At 42.5% G+C, this 24,914-nt stretch overlaps 1 protein-coding gene across 3 annotated transcripts in view; it reads left to right on the top strand.

Moving 5' to 3' along the window:
* Window positions 1–24,914, top strand: part of DYM (dymeclin) — a 382,124-nt gene that overhangs the window by 193,085 nt on the left and 164,125 nt on the right. For all 3 annotated transcript variants that reach the window (XM_067545393.1, XM_067545392.1, XM_067545394.1), the window contains exons 12-13: window positions 1,258–1,383; window positions 24,196–24,309. In XM_067545393.1, the coding sequence (XP_067401494.1) occupies window positions 1,258–1,383; window positions 24,196–24,309 (240 nt within the window). The remainder of the gene's footprint in view (window positions 1–1,257; window positions 1,384–24,195; window positions 24,310–24,914) is intronic.

Raw genomic sequence — 24,914 nt, 5'->3', positions numbered from 1 at the left:
TGGCTTAAAAAAAACTAAAAATGTCTTTAATGTGTCTAGCCAAAACAAACTGTTTTGGAACTTGGTGATTATAACAGAACATTTCTGGTAATTTTAGAGGCATATGATGCATTCAGAGTACTGGCCGGTCACCAGAAAAGGTTTCACATGATTCATTCTGATACGTTCAGTTTGTTTTTTAAAACGGCAAATTAAGTCTTTAAGCATCTATAATCTCTTGGGAAGAATTCTCTGTACATCATTCACTCTTGGAAATAAGAATCTTCTGGAAGTTCTTTTACTATATTATTTTGTGATTTAGGCCTCCTTCTGAATCATGGGAAAGGGAAATTATACTGAGCCAGTGTAAAGCTAATATTCAGAAAGATGATGAAGAGACAGTATTTGCATCTGGATTAAGTTTAGGCTGGAGTTTGGGAACAAATCAGGGCTAGAGTTTAGGCACTAAGTCTGTGGCAATAAAATCTTGTCAGCTCTTCTTGCAAGACTTTGGCTCAAGCTGATTATCTTGGAGGAAATGTTGCAAGACCTTGTGCTGAATTCTCTAAGAATGGGAACACTGAAACATTGGCTGCATATGAACTAGAATTGGAAAAACAGGCCCTTACCTGTTTTGAATCCAACCCAGATTGGTTCAGATCTGGGGATTTTAATTTGGTCACCTCCACCCCCAGAAATTCAAAGAGGTTTGGATTGAGGTGCCAGTTTCGGCCCTTCTCTGATTTTAAAATGATTTTGACTAGCTCAGCTCAAACCCTGTCTAGCTATGGTGAATGGGAGATAACCATTTCAAACTATATTGTTGTGTTGACTAAATGGTTGTAAAATGTTGTGAGGAAGATGGTTGTGTCCTGTATATCATAGCCAGGCAAATTGTGTTTCAACTGAGTTAGTTATACCTTGAACCAATAGTTACACCTTGAACTGGTGTAAATTTTGTTCAGCAAACAGTTTTTCTGTCTACAGTGTAGATGGGAGCTAGAACTTTCAGAGCCCATTTATTCGGAATTGAAATTCCATGTCTCACCACAAGAAGGAATATGTTTAGACTGTTTGACTCTCATGGAGACAGAAATAAACAGATGGAAGGTGTTTGAGCATTTTTCATTAGTAGTTAGGCATGGCTATTTCAGGAGGGAAAGGATGCTTTCATATTATGAAAGGACAAGGTGACATAAGGAGGATTTAAAACCTGTGTTTATTGTTTGTGATGTTTGAAAGGCTAACCTAATGCATTCTTATTTTTCCTCCCCAAAGGTTTTGCCAATTCTTGAGATTCTATATCATGTTGAAGAAAGGAATTCACACCATGTTTACATGGCTCTTATAATTTTGTTGATCCTTACAGAAGATGATGGCTTCAATCGATCCATTCATGAAGTGGTGAGTTACTGTTATGGCAAGTAACGCTTAGAAAATAAAAATCATGTAGATGTTTTTCTGACTAGAGATGAGCTTGCATATTTTACTGCCTACTCCACTAGAACAGTAATTGTCTCCTCAGCAGAGCTGATTTACAGATTAAATTCGCTCTTCAAGATTTGAGGATATATAGTATATACACGTTTCCTACAGGGCTAATTAAACCGGGGTTACAAGCTTCCTTTCAAGAATCTTCGTTTAGTGATGTGTACAAATGATTTTCCTGCCACTAGGTTAACTTTTTTCTTCTCCGGTGTTTCCTCTTTCCAACTGAGCATAAAAAGTAAGCACGCTGGTTGCCCCAAGGAAGGAAAAGAAATAGAATGATAAGTAACCCGTCTTATGCTTTCACAGGAACCTTACTTAAGCAGCTTATATTTCATCGGAAGGGACTTCAGTGGGAGCTTTTATTTTCCCAACTGGATGTAACTTCCTTACTTGGCATCTCCGTTCTGTCTTTCTGCCAGTTTAATATCTATTTTATATTAGCCATATAATGTGGTCCAAATTCTGACTAGTTTTGATTGGTGTTCATCAACTGTGCTGGAGAATGACGGGGATGATTGTGTTCCAGTTTCCAGCTTGTACACTATCACAATGTAGAAGAAGTTTACACTGATTTTTATCTGAATTTTGTCTGGGACATGCGAACTCTCTTGGGATTATGTGATGCATGGATGCATAAAGGAGATAAGAAAAGCTGAAGGCAAGTGTTCAGGTAGCTACACAGAATCTTTCTCACAGGTAAGTTTCTGTCCTGTCTAAGCAGGAAGGTGGCATTTTCCCTAGGATGGCAAAGTGATACAGGTTTATAAAAACCCAAGAGCGAGAAATTTCTGTAGCCTCATAAGAGATTATGTAGATCTGGACGTAGAAAACAGAAGGACTTTGTGTTTATGTGAAGTTTCTTGGGACTAATAAGGAGTTTTTAGGAAGAAAATCTATGGCAAATATGCAAACTACTGAAGCCAGCATTTCTCTGGAGACTTTTCCTTCCACCCCACACACCATGGGTGTATATATTTGGAATCAGTGTCTATAGATTTAGTATCTCCATAACTTTTAAGTTTTTTACTCATGAATTGAGTTTATTGAACTGTTGAGATACAGTATACCAACCACCACTTTCACCTCCTTTCCTCATCTTTCTTCATTCATTTTAAAGGCTTTAAATGTGCTCTATCAACAAATCTCTCATTGTTTAGGCAAATGTGGCAGATTTTCCTAAAATTGCCAGTGTGGATTCAGCCATGTGGTCAGAGCATAATTCAGTTTCTATGTTTATCCTTCACATCTTTTTTCTTTTCCATATCTTCTTTTTCAATATTTTCTTTGCTGTCTTATCCTATGCCTCTGTTTCCCTATTCCTTCCTCAGCAGAGACTGCTTGGTGGGGTGTCCTTTGGTGGCTCCAGGGGGCCAGGCATACATGTTTTTGCTCATTAAATGAGTACTGTGGGAATGGGGGAGAGAATCCTGTGCCTGTGGGCTGCTGCCTGAGTCCTTAGTCCTGTGCATGCGAACTTCTCCTGTGACCAATTTCTCAGCTGCATCTGGGAAGAGGGCCAAAAATGGATGATTTTCAAGGAGTTGCACGCTGCTTTATCAACAGCTGAAGGAACACATTGACATTCAGTTGGAGGGCAGAACTGGGGTCATCCAGTCTTTTCTGCTGTCCTATTCCTTTCCTCTGTGCACTCCTCTTTTCTGTCCCTTTCTTTCACACCCCATGAGGGGGTCTGCACTCCCCTCTGTACATAGGCAAAGGTGGCCTAAAGTCAAATGAAATGTACCTTTCCTATTCCTGTAGCATTGCTTGCATTGAACCCCAGGACTTTGTTTCCCCTTGCACTCCAAGTCTTTGTCACAGAGATGGACAGGTGCAAAGAAGAGGAAAGGTTGGGTATCCCCTGCCCTGACCTAGATAATTCAGCTATGGGTGTGCAGGTGAGGTTACTGTGACTACATAGGCAAGAGACAACAACACTGCCTTAGCAGCTATGACATAATTGACTAGAATAGGGTCAACAACTATGACACTGACCCCCAGGGATTCCTGTGTTTCAAGAAAATTCTCTTCTAGTTATTTGCTTTACCCATGACTCTGAGCAAAAGAGCATTTTCTGGTTCCCTTGTGGCCTTTCTAATTCTGAACATCCCTGAACTTTTTGGAAGAGAAGGAAGGTTTCAAAATCCAGATCTGAATACTGCAGGTTAAGCCCAATCCAGTTCTGATGGACAGTTTGTGAATGGATCTTCCTGATGCCAGTTCAATGAGGACCCACTTACTTGTGCATGGCTGCCAGAAGAAAATAAATGGACAGATTAAGGCCATGCTTTTTCCTTTCCTCTCAGAATCAGGCATAAGAATGCATTGGTGCATCTGATACCAGTTTACATCCTTTTCACTGATTTTAGAGACATATGCTCGCAGTGTGAAAGGCGAGGGACTAGCCTCCAAAAAGAAGAGTTTTGTACAGTGTTAATTACTGAATTAGTTTAATTAAATTTCTTAAATCTCAAAACATACCTCCCCAAATGCTGAGAGGCTCTCACGGGGAAGAAAAAAATTATCAATGGAGACAAGGGAACTATCTAAATCAGTCTGTAAAATGTGAATGTCTAGCATCAGTCTCACAACCTGAATGAAGCTCTTATTCACTGTAAGTATTTATTGCATTTTAGTAATTTCAGCTGGAAGCTTCTTCCATCACTTGGCTGAAGTCTGAGAAAGTAAGAGAATAATGTAATGTATTTTGAGTCGACCTGTTTTTCCTCTGTGCTGATGCATATCCTGTAATGTTCTTATAACAGTCATTACTGTGTGATCCATTTATGGGCATATTTTCCTTTGTGGTATTACACCCACATTTATTTATTTATTGATTTTTAAGATTAATTTTAGTAAGCACAGTTTTATAAATCTCTGTGATTATACAGACTGGTAAAGAGCCCAGGAAACCACAGAAACTCTTCTAACTGCTGAAGGGTTTTTCTTTAAAATAAATGTGGTCTTAGTTGCCTGGAAGAGGTGATCAAAAACATAGATCCTGTTCCTGCAACTGACTCCATTTAGGCAGATCCCTGAGCTTGCACAGAGCCCAGTTTACTTCATTAGTAACAATGGAGTAAACTGGTAAATCAGGAGTTCCCTAACTGGGATGGGGCTTTGGTGAATTGATTCCCTGCTCCTTCCCTGCCCCGCACCCAGCAACATGAAACCATAATTTAACTGAAACCTTCAAATAAGATGCAATTTCACAAAACTTTTATGGTCCTTTTTTCCCCCTCTACAGGCAGCTGTATTTATTTTTAAATGTTATTTTGTTTCCTAATTTGCTACAGTACACTTAAAATTACCTCTTTAATGAATTTGTGCTGTCCATTAAGAACAAATGCTTCTGTAACTCTTCATAGCACTGTACAAATACTAACAAACACCTTCTTATTTATCTCTAAATTAATGTTCCCCAAACTGTGGGTTGTGACCTAAGGGGGTGCGAGATGTTGCGGGGGGGGGGGGGGGGGGGCGAAACACAAGAAATTCAGAATATGTCCCAGTTGATGTGGCTCCTATCCTGCAGGACTGGCTGGGCTTGGCTCCCCGCTCTTGGCATTGTGACCTGGCCCCTGGTGCATGGGATTGCAATGCCACTCACTCAAATTTGACCCAGATGTTCCCTCCTTCTCCTTCCTCCCCCACATCAGGGGGACTGGGCCAAACCTGAGTGGTGCTATGATATAGCCCCTACCCTTCATGCCAGGGGCCAGGTAACAACACACGGAGCTGGGAACCAAGCCCAGCCAGCCCCGTGGGGCAGAAGCTGCTATTGCAGGGTTGGTTCACTCTGCAACCCTCCTCCAGCCCTGGGATTCACATTAACAGAGGTGAGCCCAAAGGATCACAGCATCAAAAAGTTTGGGAACCACTGCCCCTGTTATCCAACAATAATAACTGGCAATATGTTCTGTGTGTTCCAATTTAAAATTTTGACACTGTTTCAGTCATCCTGAGATTTTGAAGAAGTGCTTCATAATCAGAATTGTGGGAAGGTTTCAGTTCTCAGGGTTTCATGCAAACACATTTTAGAAGTTTTGTTCTCTTAGGTCTACAGCCCTTGTTTCACTTTGAGTTTGGGGTTTCAATTTAATCAAAAATTCAGAGCAAAACTCAGTTGAAACTTGCAGACTTTTCTCTGGGTCATGTGTGCAAAGCCTCAAGTTCTTCTTCGAGTGCTTGCTCATGTCCATTCCACTATAGGTGTGTGCACGCCTCCGTGCACAGCTACCAGAACTTTTTTCCCCATAGCAGATCCCATAGGGATGGCTCCGGTGCCCCCTGGAGTCTCTCACACATGCCGTGGTATATGAGGCGCTGACAGCCCTATACTCCCTCAGTTCCTTCTTTCCGCCCGTGACGGTTACTGGAACTGCCTGCACTTGCATTGCAAGCACTTAATTCCCTGTGTTTTGAACTCTAAACAATGATTTGTGTGTGTGTGTGTGTGTGTGTGTGTGTGTGTTAATTAGCTGTTGTAGTGATAGTTAGAGACTTTGAGATAGTGTAGATGAGACTTACCAGGAGCAGGTATGGTCTGGTGTCATGACTTCAAGCCGTGCGCTTCCGGCGGGAAGGCTTTCCCACTAAGTAACCCTCACTGCCTGAAGCGTGGGGAGAAGCCCTTTGTAAGGAGAAGAATGGATTGATAAGGCTTTCAGACCTCCAGAAAATCCTCCTGAAAGCCTGGCTCTTGGAGCCCCCGAGCCAGCTCCGAGCCAACCCGCTTCACTGCGATACCCAGCGTGCCATTGGTGCAGAGGGCACTGTAAGCACTGACCCGACTCAGCACCGTGAATAGATGGAATCAGCGCTTGGAGCGTGAATGCTCCCCCACACCGTCGAAGCAAGCGGGATGGAGCACCGGGGGGGGGACGACCCTCGGCACCTACCGGCACCGTCGACTTCAGTGGCCATTGGGCAGCAAGAGCCTTCTTGGCCTTGCATACACCACCACTGCCCATACTTCTACAAGAGAGAAGGGGCTGCCATTACAAGGGAAGCCCTCACTGGGACTCCCTGAATGGCTCAGGAGATCCCCAGTATGGGGAGGAAGATCTCCTGCAGACTGGTTTCCTAGGGTAGAGCAGGAACGCTCCCCTAGAAGTTATCCCGGGTTGCGGTCACCAAATCGATCTGCATCGAGGCGGAAAGCAAAGTCACCTGCCCAACACCGGTCTCGACCCCCCCGGCATCGGGTGAGGTCCATCCTACTGCTCTGGCAATGAAGAGTTGGCCCACAATGACGCGGCGCTGATCCCGGTCACCGGAGACAATCTCGGTACCGAGGAATTTGCCAAGCGGTGCTGAACCCGGTTGCTGGAGGCAGCCTCGGCACTGAGAAGTTTGCCCCCCGCACCAAGGCAGCACTGCACCTGGATGCTGGAGACAGACTCGGCACCGAGGGGATCGCCCCCCACACCGAGGCAAACCCGGATGTGGGAGACAGCCTCAGCACCGAGAAGTTTGCCTTGCACCGATGCCGGGCAGAGCCCGGTCGCTGGAGTTTGACTCGGCACCAAGATGCATGCAGAGCGCAACATCCTCAGCACCGGGATGATGCTCGGGTCAGCCCAGCTCACCGGAGAGTTGTCCGTACATCTGCTCTGGCCGCGGCACCCACGACAAACCTGGTAGTTGAGATCGTCGATGTAGAGGGAAAGCTCTCTGGAGCAACGGTACTGCACAGTGAAAGCCTTTGAGGCAGCCCCAGCCGTGGTCTTTTGACGGTGCCTCAGTGTTCCTTTGGGGATGTTAGTACCTGGGGGAGCCACCACCAGCGAAAGGTGCCAGAGCTCCAGGCGCATGGCCTCAGAGGCAATAGTCACCCCAATGGCTGTATGGAGGCCTAAGGCGTTTCCCGAGGGGGTACGGGACCACAGTCTGTCAACCATTCGGGGATGTAGTCAGTCGCTCAGGTACAGGGAAAGAGCCACCATTCGCCCTCGTACGATGACTCAGCCCCATGGGCAGGGACTCCTGTGGGGACCGCCTGTCAGCGGGAAGAGGTGCTGCAGCCTGCAGAGCCCTTCCCCTTTACCCCATCCCCCCTCTCCTCCCTGCCAGATGAAGCACGCTCCCGAGCCCTGGTTGATTCTAGAGCACACTGGGAACTGCTCAAGAGGTGGCCTCCACCTTGGATGGAGGAGAAGGAGCAAAAGGGGTGTCAGACAAGCTTTAATGTGCTACCGGTGGGCTCCACAGTGTAGTAGCCCTCCTGGTCTACAAAAGGGTGCTCACCATAGTAGCCCGAAGCCTAAATGAGCCGAGAAGAGTATTACACTCCAGCCAAGGAGTTTGAATACTGTTCACACCCCGCCCCAGGTCCCTAGTGGTGGTTGCCATCAACCACAGGGAGAAGCAGGGCAGCCGGCTGTACACCAGAGAACAAGGGCGATTGCAAGCCAGACTTGTTTGGAGAAAAATGTTATTCAATAGCACTACCAGCAAATAGAATGGTCGCTCTTCCTCACCACGATGGGTCACTGCGCCCATAAAGGGCACCTATGACCGTCTGGAAGGTGGTTTTCCCCAGCGGGAATCTGTCCATATTGGACTGGAGCACGAGGTGTCCACAGTGCTGCTCTCTCCATGGTCAAGGGGTGGGGGCAATCGCCAACGCCGTCTGTCTGTAGTGGTCAGAGAGCTTCATGTTCACTTCCCGCTTTTCCCCTCCTGCATACAGTCCTGCTAAAGACAAGAAGGGATTAAACAGATGCCATCTTTATGGATCCGGCCTGGCCACTCCAGCACAGATTCAGCATACTGCTGGATTTCTTCATCACCCGCCTCGGGAGCCTCCGAGTCAGCACGATCCCAGCTCCCTGAATCATGGTCACCTGGGGTGCCCAGACCTGGACTCTCGACACCTCAGGGAGCGATGGATCAGTGGCCAAGAGGCGACAAGCGAGCTGCTCAGAACAGGTCCAGTGAGTCCTGCTGGGTAGCAGGAAGTCCTCCATGCAGGTCATGTACCGGGTTAAATGGAAGTGGCTGTTGCCTGCCGGGAGGAGTCCCGGGGTATTCTGCCCAGCCTCTCGCCAGTGCAGGTGATCCGGGAAATACTTGCCACAGTTAAAGCTCCAGGGACTGACTGTGGCCTCCCTGAAGGCCCACCTACCAGCCATATCAGCCTCTCATCAGTCGCTGATGTCCCTTCTGATGTCGGTTTGGTTCCTGAAGGGGGTGGGAGGTTCTATCCGTAGGTCCACGACCCAGTGCCTCCCTGGGATCTTGACTTGGTCCTTTCCCGGCCTACAGGCATTCCTCCTCCCCCGGAACCCTCTACTCCGGCCTTCCGGGAAGGTAGCCTTCCTGGGGGGGTTTACCTCGGCAAGGAAGGTCTCCAGGATCAGGGCTCTGACTTCGGAGCTCGCCCCTCATACTGTAGTCTATAAGATAAGGTTCAGTTCCAGCCCAAGGTGGTTTCCCAGTTTCATTGTGACCAACATATATTCATAGAATCATAGAATATTAGAGTTGGAAGGGACCTCAGAGGTCATCTAGTCCAATCCCCTGCTCAAAGCAGGACTAACCTCAGCTATATCATCCCAGCCGGGCTTTGTCAAGCCTCAGCTTAAAAACCTCTAAAGATGGAAATTCCACCACCTCCCTAGGTAACCCATTCCAGTGCTTCACCACCCTCCTAGTGAAAAACTTTTTCCTAATGTCCAACATAGACCTCCCCAACTGCAACTTGAGACGGTTGCTCCTTGTTCTGTCATCTGCCACCACCGAGAACAGCCTAGCCCCATCCTCCCTGGAACCCCCTTTCAGGTAGTTAAAGGCTGCTATCAAATCCCCCCTCATTCTTCTCTTTTGCAGACTAAACAAGCCCAGTTTCCTTAGCCTTTCCTCATAAGTCCTGTGCTCCAGCCCCATAATAATTTTTGTTGCCATATTCTCCTTATGTTTGCCCGGAACCACACGGTTTGGAGGAGAAGAGAAGGTGGCACTAGTTAAAAATGTGAGAGGGGCACTGGCTTCTACATCAGATGTACAAGGCCATTCCGGAGAGTGATGCAGCTCTTTGTTGCAGCGGCCGACCAGATGAATGGTTCACAGGTCTCCGACCGGTGCATTTTTCCTTGTGAATAACTTCCTGCATCAAGTTCAGCTACGAGCAGGTGAAGGTGCCGCTTCCAGGCGCCACCACAGCTCACTTAACAGAGCTCAAACTCCATCTACAGCTTTCCTAGCAGAAGTGTCAGGGCAGGGCATCTACAGAACAGCTGCGAGGCTGGCGGTACATACCTTCACGTCCCACCACGCCTTTGTCCAACGGGCACGGGAAGATGTGGGCTTCAGCAGAGCTGGGCTGCAGGCAGCTCACCGCTAACTCCGGCCTACCCCCAAGGTACTGCTTGTTAGTCACCTGTAGTGGAATGGACATGAGCAAGCACTCGAAGAAGAAAACAGGGTTACTTACCAGTAACTGATGTTATTTGAGATGTGTTGCTCAAGTCCACTCCACAGCCCACCCCCGTCCCTGCCGCAGGAGTGGGCGGAAAGAAGGGACCGAGGGGCCGTCAGTGCCTCATATACCGCGCATGTGCGTGGGACTCCAGGGGGCGTCGGAGCCAGCCCTACGGGATCTGCTAAGGGGAAAAAAGTTCCGGTAGCCATGCACGGAGCCGTGCACACACCTATAATGGAATGGACATGAGCAACACATCTTGAAGAACATCACTTACTGGTAAGTAATCTTGTTTTTATTTTCATTTTCATTGCAAAACCATAAACCATCCCTGATTTGTTTTAAACTGGACCCAGATTCTCTTTTAGAATGTTTGAACCTTAAGAAAGTTTTACTAAAACCTTAACTACATTTTGAATTTATGAAACCTTAAAAACAGGTTAATTTCATGTTTTGCAGGTTTGTTTGAGCATTTCATGCTGCTGTACTTAATAATATTGCTTTTTGGGGGGATTGTTTTCTGAAGAATAGTTGAACAATGCAAGAAAACATAAACGGTTGGGCTAGTAAATGCCTCTATTTTGTAGCTCACTGTCATTTTGATAAAAGAGATATCTAATTTTTTTTTCACGACCACCCTCGCTACTCATTAAAATTAAGGCTTCATTAGAGAAATTATGACATTCCTTCCTCTATAGTCTTACTGAAGCTTACAAATTAATTTCCTGTTTTTTACTGAGAGTTCATGGGGTTTTTTTTGATGGAGCTACTTTGAAGCTGAACCGTCATGTAATAAACTTTCATTGTATGTGAAAATAACACATTTTGTCAAGCATTTCAAAGTACTTTACAAAGATAGAGAATAGTTTCATTTTCCCTATTTATTTTAAAAAATGTGGCTTATGAGAGACAGGTGTTGGTGATTCCCCGTTTTTCAGAGGGAACTGTGTATTCACATTTCCCTTTAACTTCAGCTGGAATTGCAGGTGCTCAGCAACTCTGAAAATCAGCCACAGGTTATTTACTTAATGTCACAATGCATCAGTAACAGAGTTGGAATGACTACTACTTCCCTTACGAAACTACTACTTCTTGTTGTTGTTATTATTTATTTATACTACCAAAGTGCATCAGAGGCCTAATAATGGACCGAGGGATAGGTGTTGTACAAACATAGAACAAAAAGATATTCTTGGCCCAATTCACTTACAATCTCAGTATAAGACAAAAGACAACATTTGACTCTCTTGAATTCTGTGCTTCTTTGGTAACTGGTGACATGTTTTTAATGCACTTGCTGCATACTACTATGGTTTCAGAAACCAGCTTTGAAGCATTCTTTTCTGGGAACTTTTCTACCTTGAAGGCATAATTGGTGTAAATGAAATATGAAATGGAAGAGCTGTATGAATGACATACAGGAGTTAGAGGCTTGTTCTGATTATAAGGAATCAGTCAAAATTTCAGAAACATTCTTTCGTGAGGAATAAAATCATATTAGTGTGTTCTGGGGCTAGTCTGGAATGCAGGCTGTTATTCTGATGTATTCTGGTTTTAGTGAAATCTGTTTGTGAGTGAGTGAGTGAGAACACTCAACCTTACAGTCACCTGTGCTGGTTTTTTGTTTAATGGTACCTAAGTTACTTATTTCCCTTCTAGGCTCATTATCAGTATAATCGGTCTGATTAGCCATCACAACAAGCTTGGTTCATTATCTCACTTTACCTGTACTGTATCTGAGAAATGAACATCACTAGTTCCTCCTTCCTAAAGATTCAGGTAGCAGTGATAGAGCTTCAAATGTAAGTTCTGTGAGTCAGTAGAAAGGAGATTTCCATATTCTTTGCTTTTTGTTGTTGTTGCGGTTATTAGTATGCCTTTTGATTTGATATTAGTAAGTAGTTAGAGCTGAAATGTCAGCTGATCATATAGTTAAGTAAGTATTATGAGAGTCCTAAAAGTAGAATAGCAGAGTATGTTGTAGGTCAGGACTGAACATAGCTCTATTCAGTGCTATTAAACTCTGATGAGTGGTAAATTATATTATAGGTGGGGCTGGTAGCACAGTCTGTTATTAAGATTGCTCAGCACTTCCATTATAAGACCCTATTTTCAGTTTTACAGCTTTAGCAAACTTTAACCGTTGGGGCTGAAATTCTCTGGGTGTCTTCCTCGGGCTGAATATTTTGAAAAGTTTCATCTGAAATGGATCAGCAATTTCCAGAATGAGGACAGAGGAAAACATGTTATTTAGGCCATGTTAAAAATTCTGGTGACCTTTTCTTCGAGAAGCTCCATACTTTGGCCCAGGAGGTGGCTTTTGTGTCAGGGATGTGTCTTTTGCTGTTTGTAGAAGAGTTGACTCATCAGAAGAGTGCCTCCATTGGGATGAGTATGGTAGAACAGCACAGAACTGGAGCAAGGGGCATTAGAGAAGACAGGGCAAGTCTACACTTAAAATGCTACATCAGCGCAGCTGCACTGCTGCTATAGCACTTTAATGAAGGTGCTTTATGCCACAGGGAGAGAGCTCTCCCATCGGCATAGTTGATCCACATCCCCAAGAGGTGGTAACTATGTCAACAGGAGAACCTGTCCCGCTGACATAGCACTGTCTACATGGGGGTTAGGTCAGTATAACTGTCGCCCAGGCAGTGTGGATTTTTCACGCTCTTGAAAGACATAGTTAAACTGATATAGGTCTGTAGTGTAGACAAGACCTAAGCTGCTACTCTTCTTGCAACTCAGCCTTCCAGCCCCATCATGTTTAAGTCCATCCCTTCCAGATTAGCAGAAATTCTAATGTCCTTATGTCAGGTTTTCTGGCTCCAACTCTGGGCCCCGTGGTCCACACCTGTCTTTCAGGGTTTTTTCATCCTTATCCCCTCCTCTCAGGGAAGCTTTCCTGCCACCTTCTCAAGTAGCTGGTAGAGGAACTCAGGCCCTCCTTCTCCTCTGAGTTCTAGCTCAGGGACCCTTTAGTTAGCAAGCAAGGTCTGTCTCTACTCAGACCAACTCCCTGCTATCTCCCTGGGCTTCCTTCTACCAGAGCCTATCAGCAGGCCTCTCTAACGCTGCTGTATGCTCGAACTTCTTGCAGGGCTAGGACTCACAGGGGCTCTCCCCTGGAATTGTCCTATAAATCCCAGTGTAAAAGTATAAATTTAAACCCCCCTCTGCCATCCTCAGGCTTGATCTTTCATCACACTGTGGGCCTTTTCCACTCTCTGATCCCAGAAGGTGACTGCAGAGTTCCTTCCCTCTCTCTCCTGCAGCCCCTCTATACACTATTCCCCAGCTCCTTCCCCAGATGAGATTCATCAGTAATTAGGGATGGCACACCCTCTAGATGTGGCCAGGTACCTTAATTGATCTCTCTAGCTCTTAACTTTTTTTTTTTTTTTTTTGTGCTAATGTGGGAGAGGTATCCCATCACCTCTGATCCTGTGAATATCTGCCTGAATTTGGCTAAGTTAAAAACTTTTGAAAAATCTGTGTGTGTGTATGCTCAGTAGAGACTTCCAGGATCTTAGAATTTAGCGGCCCAAAACATTCCATGTTCTTTGGGCATGCTTCAGCTCCTAGAGTTGACCAGACTGCACATGCGCCATCCCCACAGAGCAACTGAGCATGCTTCATTCTCTCACTACTCCCAGTGCTTACTGAACTGTGCCTGCACCAGCCCCACAGAGCAACTGACCATGCACCAGACCAGTGCTATGGGGGCAAAGCCAGACTTTCCCTGTAATTGCTGCCCCAGTTACTTGGTGTTGGGATGAGGGGCTGAGCACCAGAACTGAGAGTAGGGAACCTGTCTCCGGTGCTATCAGTGACACTCCTGATGCCCTGACACTAAGGAAGAATCTGCCTGAACTGATGCAGAGGGGACAAGAGCCAGACCATCAGGCATCTAATAAAGTGTTAAACCCAATTACCATTCACATTTTTCTGATTAAATTCTTTCTCCCAGGTGATTTGGCTGAAAGTTGTTTTCAGCTTTGTGAAATTGACCCTTTTAAAGCACCCAGTATCTCTACCACTGGTCTGGACTTTATTCTGTTTGCACATTGTACATGTGATTAAGTCATGATCACTTGTTCCTAAGCTACCATTCATTTTTAGACTGGCACTGGAAACTGAGTGTGGCAGAAAAAAATGGAGGTAGGGAGAGGAGGAAAGAGAGAGAGATCTGATAAGGAGCCAGGTTCTGGGGGAAGAATTGGGACTTGCTGGACAAAGACACAGTGAAGGAGGGAGACTGGGAGTGAGGTGACTGAGATTAGATCTGGAGCCCAGGAAGGAAGATTGATACTGGAAGCCAATGTCTAGGTGAGAAATGAGAATAACAGGAGGAGAGGAAATAGATCTGATGAGGAACTGGAAGGGGTGCAAGGCTCGGATTGGAAGTTGAGGGGAGATTGGGACTTGAACAGGAAGCTTGAAGGAACAGGGAAAATATGAGCAAGGATACCGGGCCTGGGATGAGGAGCCGGAGGTGGGGAAGAGACCAGATTTTGACAGAGACAGGGTCAATGGGGAATGGGGCAAAAGGTCCAGGTTGGGGGGGGGGGAAATATGCAGAAATGTCTGTGAGCAAATAGATAATATTCCCCTCCAGAGCCTGAAAACTGAGATTTCTGAGTGTCACCATTACTCTGCTGTAGGCAAATATTTGTGATACCCACTGGCAAAGTATATCTCATCTCTCTCTGGTGACGATGGTTCGCATAGCAACGGTAGGTTGTCATCCTATCAGTTCCTCCATTAGCTCAAGCGGCACAGGTCTGTGTGATGGATCTAAATATTCAAGTCCTGCTGACGAACTGTGTGCATGTCAATATGGTGTCACATGATGGAATTTGTTTTTTCACTTTGCCTTTTAAAAAACCTAAAGTTTTTTGTTTGTAATTTTTATGTTAAAAGAACATTCTTTTAAGAACATTCTAAGTCAGGCTCTCCAATTCTCAAAGACATTCAACTGCATTAGCCATGAGACAATCCTTTCTCTTCCCTTAGATCTCTGTCTCATTCACTGCACATCTTCCGACTTCTGCGACAAGTGAGATGGGTCCTGTAGAAAACAGACAATGCTGATTCATCCCCAGAGCAGGACCATTCTGTGCACTAAATGAGGCAGTGGTCCTCTGGAAAAATAGCATGTGATCAGATTCCATTATAAGGCCATATGCACAAGGGAGCTGAATTAAGGTTGCACAGACTATTTCCAGCTAACATTCTTCATGTTAAACTACTTTTTGTAACTAATAATACATCACAACTGAGTAATCACATTCAGCATCCTATCCAAATTCTCAGCAATGATAAATTCCTGGGCAGGACCTGTGTTGTATATCATTAGATATCTAGGAATAAATTCTACCCAGTGCTATTGGGGGAGAAGAGCGTCTCCTCCCTGTGTCTTCCTCATATACATCAGAGCAATATCTGCACATGGCAGTTAAGATAGCATTAGAAGAAGTCAGGCTTCAACGTGTGCAGCCCATGCATCTAGCTTTCCCTGCACCTTCTTGTTTTGTTCCATTTCATAGCCAGGATTGCTCCAATTCACTGTGTCTCCCTCAAAATTAGAGCAGGAGTTGTCCCATAAATAATTATTAAATATTTTTGTGTAGACTGCATTTCATATTTAAGAGAGGCTTCTTTATTCATAAGATATGTCATGAACAAATAGATCACTCATTTTTCATTTGTTGGTTAAAGAAAGGAATGTGCATCAGGAAATGAGAGCTTCCGGTGAAGGAGGGAAAGAAAGATGGACCTTCTCCTGTGTAAGGGGATTGTTCTGAGACTACAAATTCAGAACAGCCTCTGCTCAGAACTAGCACCATGATGAATCAGTCAGTCTTTCCTTTGTACAGTTTGGGCCTAAGACTCTGGGAACAAGTAATGAGTAGACAACGGTCCCCTTCTCAGGGCATGGTTTCAAAAGGCTGAGTTTTTGCATAACTGTAGGTGATGTGGTTGCAGTTATCTGACCCCTAAAGATTGTCCCAAAAGTTCATTTTTGACTGGCACATTATTTCAAATAGTCCTTTGAAGCTCTTAACATTTCCAATGGTTTACATTGGTCATGTGTCCCACTATACCAGTTACATACAGTTTCCACAATAATTCATAAACTTTGCATTTTAAATATAGTGAACTCTTTAGCTACTTAAATTTAATTAAATAAGGTTTTTCAAGGACATTTCAGGGAATTGCCAAATCTGTCACATCTTCAAAGAAATAGATTTACATAGAGGTTATTTCCGTTTGTTTTGTGAGTATTTCTGTACTTCACAGACTGGCTGTCATAAAGCAATCAGAAACTAATCTCTCTGTTTTAGGTACTAATATGGCCTCCATCACTGTGGTGCCTGAGTGCCTCCCATGTGTTTAAAAATAGGAACAACACTAAAAATCTTTAAAAAAAAAAAAAAAAAAAAAAAAAGAGTTAGTTCTGTAGCACTTTAAAGACTAACAAATTTAATTTCAGTAGGCATAAGCTTTCGTGAGCCTCAGCTCACTTTCAGATGCATGTGCTTATGCCTACTGAAATTAAATTTGTTAGTCTTTAAAGTGCTACAGAACTCTCGTTGTTTTTGCTGTATACAGACTAACACAGCTACCCCTCTGGAACTGAAAAATCTTTCTTCTTCTACAGCTGCGAAGGAAGAAACTTGATTAATTCATGTGGTATTGTGAGTGGAAGTATATGTAAAGACATACTGAGGAAAAGCTATGGTCACTGAATACAAAAGAAATATAGTATGCATGCTTTAAAATCATACATTTTGAAATATAAAACTCCTTTGCTGTTTGATGTCTCTTTGGAACTTGATTGTCAGAAAAGTGTCATATAAAGGCATTAGTGATGTCCCAAATGCACACTCCAGGAAATATAGGAAAATTCAACACAGAGTGATGGATTCAGAAAGTTAAGAAAGATGGATAAGAAGAGCCACCCTACTAATATATTTTTTTTAAATCCAGTCTTTTTCTTTGTCCTTTCCAAAAAAAAATGTCCAAATAAAAAACAAAATAATTAGTGTGTGATAGTCTCTGGTTTTAAAGCTACCCCACAGTCCTGACAAGCTTTTTATAGCTCTGATTACATATCCTATTGCTATTTCGTTACATGAAAACTATCCTATATTTGGGACTTCAAAAATTACCATATTAAAAACTCAGAATTGTGGGTAAATGGTACCAATGCACAACTTATTTGTTTGGGGTTAAAGGGAATTGTTTTTGTTTTTACGAAATAGAGGAAGAATGAGTAGTGGCAAAATACATAGTATTTACCAGTCGTGTTCCTGAATTGATGATAAAATGGTTTATTTTTCATGAAAAAATATTAAAATTGCTGCAAAATGCATGTAACTGTAGGGCTTAGGATTTGTAAATTTGAATATGACAAAAATTGGGGAGTGGCAAATAATGAAAAGAAAAGGTCACTGATTCGGAGAAATCTGCATTGCTTGGTAAACTGGGCAAAAGCAAACAATATGCATTTTAATATGGCTAAATGTAAATGTTTATATCTAGGAACAAACAATGTAGACAATTCTTACGGGGTGTTGGTCACTCTTATGATAAGCAGTGAGTGGAAAAGATTTGGTGGTCGTAGTGGATAATCAGCTGAATGTGAGCAGCCAATGTGACACAGTGGCCAAAAGAGCTTAATGCAAGCCTGGGATCCTGGAACCTTAAGTATGAATAGAGGAGTTGTTATATCTCTATATTTGGCACTGCTGCTGGAGTAGTGTGTCCAGTTTTGTGTCCAGAGTTCAAGAAGGATGTTTATACTTTGGGAGTAGGGGTGAGGGAGATGCTTGCAGAGCAACAGTAATTAGAGAGCCCTCGGGTGATAATGAACAGCAAATTGAATGTGAGCCTCCTGTGTGAAAAAACATTTTTTTGAGGGTGGGGAGTTGATTCCATTTTGATCAGCGTGAAAAGGTATCATGTTGTGGATTAGGAAATTTATAAGAAGTCACTGTTGAGACTGCACCTAAAATATACCATAAGTTTCTGGGCATTTTGGTACTTAAAAAGTCTTTAAATTGGAAGTATGAAAAATTACAAGAACAAAAAATGTAAAGTTTGGCCAGGTGGCGAGCATAAATGCTGAGGGGAAAGGAAATATGGTCAAAAAGAAAAATGACGGTCGAGTGGAGTATAAGTAGAATTGGCGGAGTATAACCAAGAAGAATTGAGATGAAATTGGGTAAAGAGGAAGAAGTAAGCTGAAAATTAGAAAAAATTTCCCAGCACTGAGATCTGTTAGGCTGTGGAGTAATCTTTCAAGGGAGCTGATGGGAAGCTTAATTGCTTGAGTCACTTAAAACTGGACTGGACAAAGCACTTGAGAATATACTTTTTGGGAACAATCCTGTATTGGCAGTAGAATGGGCAATATGTTTCTTTTCATCTCCAATACAATTCTGTGATTCATAATTTCCATAGTAAAGCTATAAAACAAACTGGATAGAAGTTTAAACACTGGCTTCCAATATATTATGTTAAGGAGACACAGAAGTGATCTAGATTGCAGTTAATGGCCAGGCCCTGCTATAAATTCTGTTGTTTCTTATAGGGATCAGGTATGTCCTTCTTTCACCTATCCTTTCCTCTTGTTTCCATTCATTGTAGAAAACTGGTAATCTGCCAAAATGCTAATTTAAAGTAAATGTCATTCATGATGGTCTGAATAGAACATGAGATCCAGAGTTTGGGTCAAATGGGGCGAGCTGTTTTAATAAACTGACTTTAGATCCCATATCTGGGCTGATGAAGCTTCTCAGAGACAAGGAAAGGAAAGGTTCTTTGCAAGAAGAGTGCTGAACACAGTGTTGTGCACAGCTGATCATTGAGGTTCTTCTCTTCCCTCAAAATGTGTGATCTGTCCAACACGCTCTTCTTCAGATACCAATTAAAGTTGGCACAGTCCATTGAAGTATGAAACAAGCCATTAGGCACCTTCCACAGCTTAACAATTTTTTCTTAAATCATATGTTAATTAGGAAATAATGTTTGACATTAAAATCCTTTAATAGAAAGAATTTAAGAGCTTAAGTAGCAGCAAAGGGAGCATAATGATGTGGAGTGTTATGTGATCAGTAAATGACTTGAACTTCATGTATTACAGCATTCATTATTCTCCTGAATGTGAAATTTGAATGGCAAAGGACACATTAAGTCTGGGGAAGCTATAAATGTGAGATTATTTTAGGCTTGCAGTACGGATGCTCTTTCAACATCTGGCAACCAACTTTACTGATGTGTGTAGTGTGCAATTAAACTTTATATTATAAAGTAATCATAGAATCATGACATGTAGGGGAAGAAGGGATGTTGAGAGGCACACAGTGGCAGGATCAAGTATATGAAGATAAACCCTGAGAGGTGTTTGTATAACCTGTTCTTAAAAACGTTTAGTGATGGGGATTCCACAACCTCCCTTGATAACCTACTTCAGTACTTAACTATTCCAGTATTTAGCTATTCTTATAGTTAGAAAGATTTTCCTAATATCTAATCTAAATCTCCCTTGCTGCGGATTACTTCCTGCCCTAGCTTTAGTGAATATGGAGAACAACTGATCAGCATTCTCTTTATAACAGCCCTTAATATAGACTATTTCAGGTTCCCTTCTATCTTGTTTTCTTAGAAACATGCCCAGTGTTTATGCTCTTTCTTCATAGGTCAGGTTACCTAACCTTTTATAATTTTTGTTGCTGTCCTCTGGAATTTCTCCAATTTATCCTCATCTTTCCTCAAGTGCAACACGCAGAACTGGACATAGTACTCTAGCTGAGGCCTCACTTGTGCCAACTACAGCAGGACAGTTACCTCCAGTGACTTATGTACAACACTCCTGTTAATACACGCCAGAATGACATAAGCCTTTTTTACAACTGCATCACATTTTTGTCTCATGTTCAATTTGTGATTCTTTATAACCTCCAGGTTTTTTTATGCAGTACTACTACCTAGTTAGCTATTTCCCATTTTGTATTTGATTTTTCCTCCTAAGTGTAGTACTTCATATTCATCTTTGTTTAATGTCATCTTGTTTGTTTCTGACCAATTGTCCAATTTGTCAAGTTGGTATGGAATTATAATCCTGTCCTCCAAAGTGCTTGCAAGCCCTCCCAGCTTGTTGTCATCTGCAAATTTTATAAATTTACTTTCCACTCCATTAATGAAAACATTGAATAGTTCAGAACTCCTGCCAAACTCCACTAGATAGATCTTTCCAGCTTGACAGCAAATTATTGATAACTGCTCTTTGAATATGTTTTTTCAACCAATTGTGCGCACACTTTGTAGTAGTTTCATCTAGACCATGTTTCCCTAATTGCTTATGAGAATGTTCTGTGGGATTGTCAAAAGCTTTACTAACGTCAGGATATGTCATGTCATCTGCTTATATTCATCCAGTAGACCAACAACCCTGTCAAAAAAGGAAATGGCATGGCTATCAGGGATGCTGCCCAAACTTCCTTCCACTACCATCGGTGAGAAGTGTGAGGGCTACACACCTCTGAAAATCAATAAATTTATTATTTAAATACCCATTGTGACAGACTGGCAATATCTGAAGAAACCTTTTGGAATTAGGATGAGCTTTATTGAGTTAAGTTAAACCTTACTGAGTTAGGGTTAACATCTTTGGAGGTAAATTGTATTAAAAATGGCATTGTATGTTTCTTCTCTAGTGAGTGGGGGAAATGCTAATGAACTTCCTCCATTATTAATCTTTAAAGTTCCCCTGGGGAGATATGGATATACTAGTTCAAACTGGATTGTCCAGAGACCAACAGACAAAACAGACTTCTTGATAAAAACCTGGATTTTAAGTTGGCTTCGGGACCTTCTTCCTGATCCAGCCCTGGTCCACAGAGGCCTCCAGTCCTTAGGAGAGGATTGGAAGGACTTGGCCTACTGAGACTTTGTAAGGCCGGGTGCTTGTTCTGAGCTGAAGCTGGGATGAACTCGTAACCACAAGGATGCTCTGAGATTGGGTTATTAAAAGACTGCACTTGCCAGAGCCCCTGGGAGAACTGGTATGAACTCTGATAAGTTTATTAACATGCATGTAGATTCTTTTATTGTTTGTGCCTTAAGAATAAAGCAGGCTTGCTTAGAAAGAACAATGTGGTAACTTGTATCTGTTATCTATCATCTGTCTCTGAAGAGAAAGCAAGCAGGTGTCCTAGGGCAACCTGTCTGTGTTGGGAATTGTACAGGAAAGGCAAGGGAACAGTGCAGGGAATAGCTGGTCAGAAGGGGGAGAGATGTGCTTCTCCAATCAAGAGAGGCAACAGCTGGGGAGCTGGAAGCCTGAGGGTTGGGTATTCTTGTTGAACCCTGGAGGGGAAATTCAGGTGCAGTTGCATCCATATTTAGAGAGGTACATTCTTCCAGATTAATTTGTGTCCCAGGACTACAATATCATCAAAGAATAATGGACTCTAGCTGTTGAGGCACAGCCAATACATTTATTTGCAAAGCAGGAGTCATTTGCCCTGCAATAGTGTAGAATTACAATGCCACCATTTCTGGTGTACCAAATGCCTGTTATATACTAACATTAGATGCAATGGAATGACACCTAGTCTACCTTTCAATAAGTCTCCTATACTTTTTTGCTTTGGTTCCAAATTTTATGGCAGATTTTTTGCAGAGTCAAGAACTTTACCTCCTCCAGAATCTCCCACAGGCTTCAGAACACAGGCTGCCCTCTTTTTCTGGTAGTTGTATATGTTAGGACTTCTGGTTCGCAAGGCATCTTGTAACTTTTAAAAAACATTCTGGAGTTTCACCAACTACATTTTGTTTTGTGAAACCTGGAAGCCTTTATATATAGAAAGTTTTAAAGCCTTGTCCATACAACTCCATCTCTTGCGTTAGGTGCCTCCTGTGACTCTTGTCAGAAAGTGGGAAGGGGTGTATATGAAGGTCCTTGACCCATCACCTTAATCCCAGAAAGGACAGGAAAGATGCCAGAAGCCTGACGTAGTTCCAGTTATTGCCTCCTCTGTTTGTCTTTGTGTGTACTTGTAGTGACCACCCCTTTGTGTGTTTATTTCTTTCTGGGCATAGTGGCTGCCACCTCCTCTCTTTTCTGGAGGAAGTATTTCCCTCAAAGTCTATTACCACAGAAGCTGTAAAAGTCAGCAGACCAGAGGAATGCTTTTCATTGCTGCTGCTTCGGAGTGGGTAAGACTATTTGCTATCTGAAGAGCCTTCACTTGGAAAAAGGGGGAAATATTGGTCGGTCTTGGTGCCATCCAAAGAAGAGATGAGAAGATGAACACAGTCACCCTGGAAGACAATTGGGAATGTTGCCACTGTTAAATTCACCTGCCTTCCCGTTCTCCTGTTCCTTATGCTGGGGTTTGGCTCCACCCAGTAGAGGGGAAGTAGTTATTAAGCTGCATTTGGCCCTGGTGCTGCAAGGAAGCCTATCAGTTGTAGTGTACCTCACTTTGAAGTATGATGTGGAACTTGGATTCAGCCTGGGCTCCCAGAAGAATAGCTGAAGCCTCAAGTCACTGAAGTGGAGATATGCTGGCAAAATGTTCTAGTCTTGACATACTGGTCCATATCAGTCCAATTTGAGCCCTGACTTTTGAACTAGAATTTTAATTTATAGGAAGGAAGTGATTACTTGCGCATGGGATGTGATTCAGCTGACAAAATTTAATTTTAAAGGGGTTGTTTGAGTCGGAAAGCTTTCTGTTCAACACTTTATAAAAGATGATCTGGTTCTGAAAATGCGAAGGGAAACCTAGCTAACAAACCAAGTCATAACAATTCCTTTAAACTCCAACTGGAAAAGCAAAAGGTGGCCATTTTTTCTGTTGTTCCTTCTGGCATAGATTCCTCTATGTACTCTTATCTCATAATTTGTAAATTGTACTCTGTCAAAATGCATGTAGACTGAATTCCCTTTCTGAGAAGATAAAATGGTGCAAAAACCTCTATGGAACTGGGACCGACTGACTTGGAAACTACATCTGCCACAAGGATTTTACCTTTAATATGATTAAAGACAAAGAGAAACTGAAAGTCAAAGTAGATGCTATTGGTATTAAAAAGAGAATTCAGACTCAAATTTGTTGGTATACCTGAACAAATAGAAAAAGAGAGCCGCCATTGGTTTGCTCCTCCATTGCAAACTATATTATTCTAATTTGCTCAGATTGTTTTTCTCCTTGTAACACTCCTGGGATTACCTATTCAAAAATCTTCAGTTTACCCACTCTTTTAGCATATCTGGTTCTCATTTGACTGGTGTGATATTTGTTCCCAGTGGGGAGTTAGTTTAAAATGTTTCTTATGTAGTTCTGTGGATCTTTCCTGGTAAATGTGTCATGGGCTTTTGAAATTCTGTCCATGCTAAGTGGATGTTTTAGGAGTTTTGTGCTGGCTTTTTTATCAAGAGGCAGTCCTTGTCTCATTTTATTACTAATGTTGAGTTTAACCTGCCACTCATGACCATTCAGAGGGCTTACAAATCAGTTCCTTAACAAGGTGGCTGTTTAATAAACGTGGAGCAGAACAGTACTGTTAGTTTGAGGATATTTTTGAATGGTCTCTTAAGAAAGTCGGTTGGCTAATAAGTTGTCCAACTATTGTATAAGTTTCCTTGTATATGGATTTTTATGGTGTTATGCTTTTTTTGTAAATCTCATATATTTCATTGAAATGTAACTCGTACTAATATCTTGCATTTACGTAGAGTAAATCTCTACATGAAACCACCCTTTCTGTGATTCTATAAACAACTTCCTTCCTGTTTCACTAGTCTGCCCAGAGTATTCCCAAATGTACTGAATACGATTCTTCTCCATCTTTAGTGAGCCACCCCTATTATATATTTATTTGTATCGCTAAAGGACTTAGGAATTCTAGTCGTGGTAAGCAACTGATCTTTGCTGGTCCCTTTAACAGTCTTTCAAGACAGGTTTCACTTTGCATATGTGTTTATGTATCTATGCACACATTGCTCAATTAAAGTGGGTTCAGCACATCATTAAGTTTTTATTCATGCATTTCCTTTTTGCACCTTCTTCACATGAACTGCAGAACAAAGTTAACGAAATCTGCAAATTGGAAACTACTGCAGTATCCTTTGAAACTGAAACACAATCAATTTTAGTGTATTGAACTTGGAGGCTAATTTACTTGTCTTGTGAGAAACAAGAGCACAGAGAACTGTATGATTTTATGTCCTCTCATTCACAATAGAAACATGATGTTGAAAGCTATTTTTTTCCTCATTGCAGATATTGAAAAATATCACTTGGTACTCAGAGCGTGTTCTAACTGAGATTTCACTGGGGAGTCTCCTGATACTGGTGGTGATAAGAACCATTCAGTACAACATGACAAGGACAAGGGTAAGTTTTATATTTAGAGCTTACATATGTAGTGCATATATGCAGTCTTCCATCAGTTGGAGTTGAATTCCTAACAATGGTTAAAAAACAAAAGTGAACCTTTTCACAGCATACGAACACCCAAAAGCAGTGGGGAGGCAGAAAAAAGATCAGCAGTCAGGTACAGTATGAAGTGCTTCGGAATTTGTAAAGCAGTTTCTGTGGTATCATTCAGTTCAGCTGCTTTGATTACTAACCCACAAAGTCTAGGCATAGTAGTAGCTGCATAGTTCCTGAAAAGAAGTAATAGATTTCAGATCAGAAAAAAAATTAAATTACGTGTTGGATTTTTCACCTGTATTAAATTATCCAAAAGTACAGATTTGGGTTCTTTGTTATTTGATTGTATAGTGTTTTAAACAAGTCTGGTAATTGCAGTGGAAGAAAATTACTTTTAATTTTTTTCTGAACAAAAGTAAATTTTTTCTTATGAGTATAATTAAGAGATCTGTGGCAAAGCATGGTTGTTTCAAAGACAGTCCCCATCCTGCATTATCTCACTTCTGACTTCCCTAAAATCCATTAGGTTAGATTTTGTGGATCCTCAGAATAGGGGCTCTTTAAAT

Source organism: Emydura macquarii, unplaced genomic scaffold (genome assembly GCF_026122565.2).
Source record: "Emydura macquarii macquarii isolate MOO-44397 ecotype Brisbane River unplaced genomic scaffold, CSIRO-AGI_Emac_v2 contig_1045, whole genome shotgun sequence".
Lineage (NCBI taxonomy): Eukaryota > Metazoa > Chordata > Testudines > Chelidae > Emydura > Emydura macquarii.
Note: the sequence above shows the minus strand (reverse complement) of the source record. Positions and strands in the feature narration are given on the sequence as shown.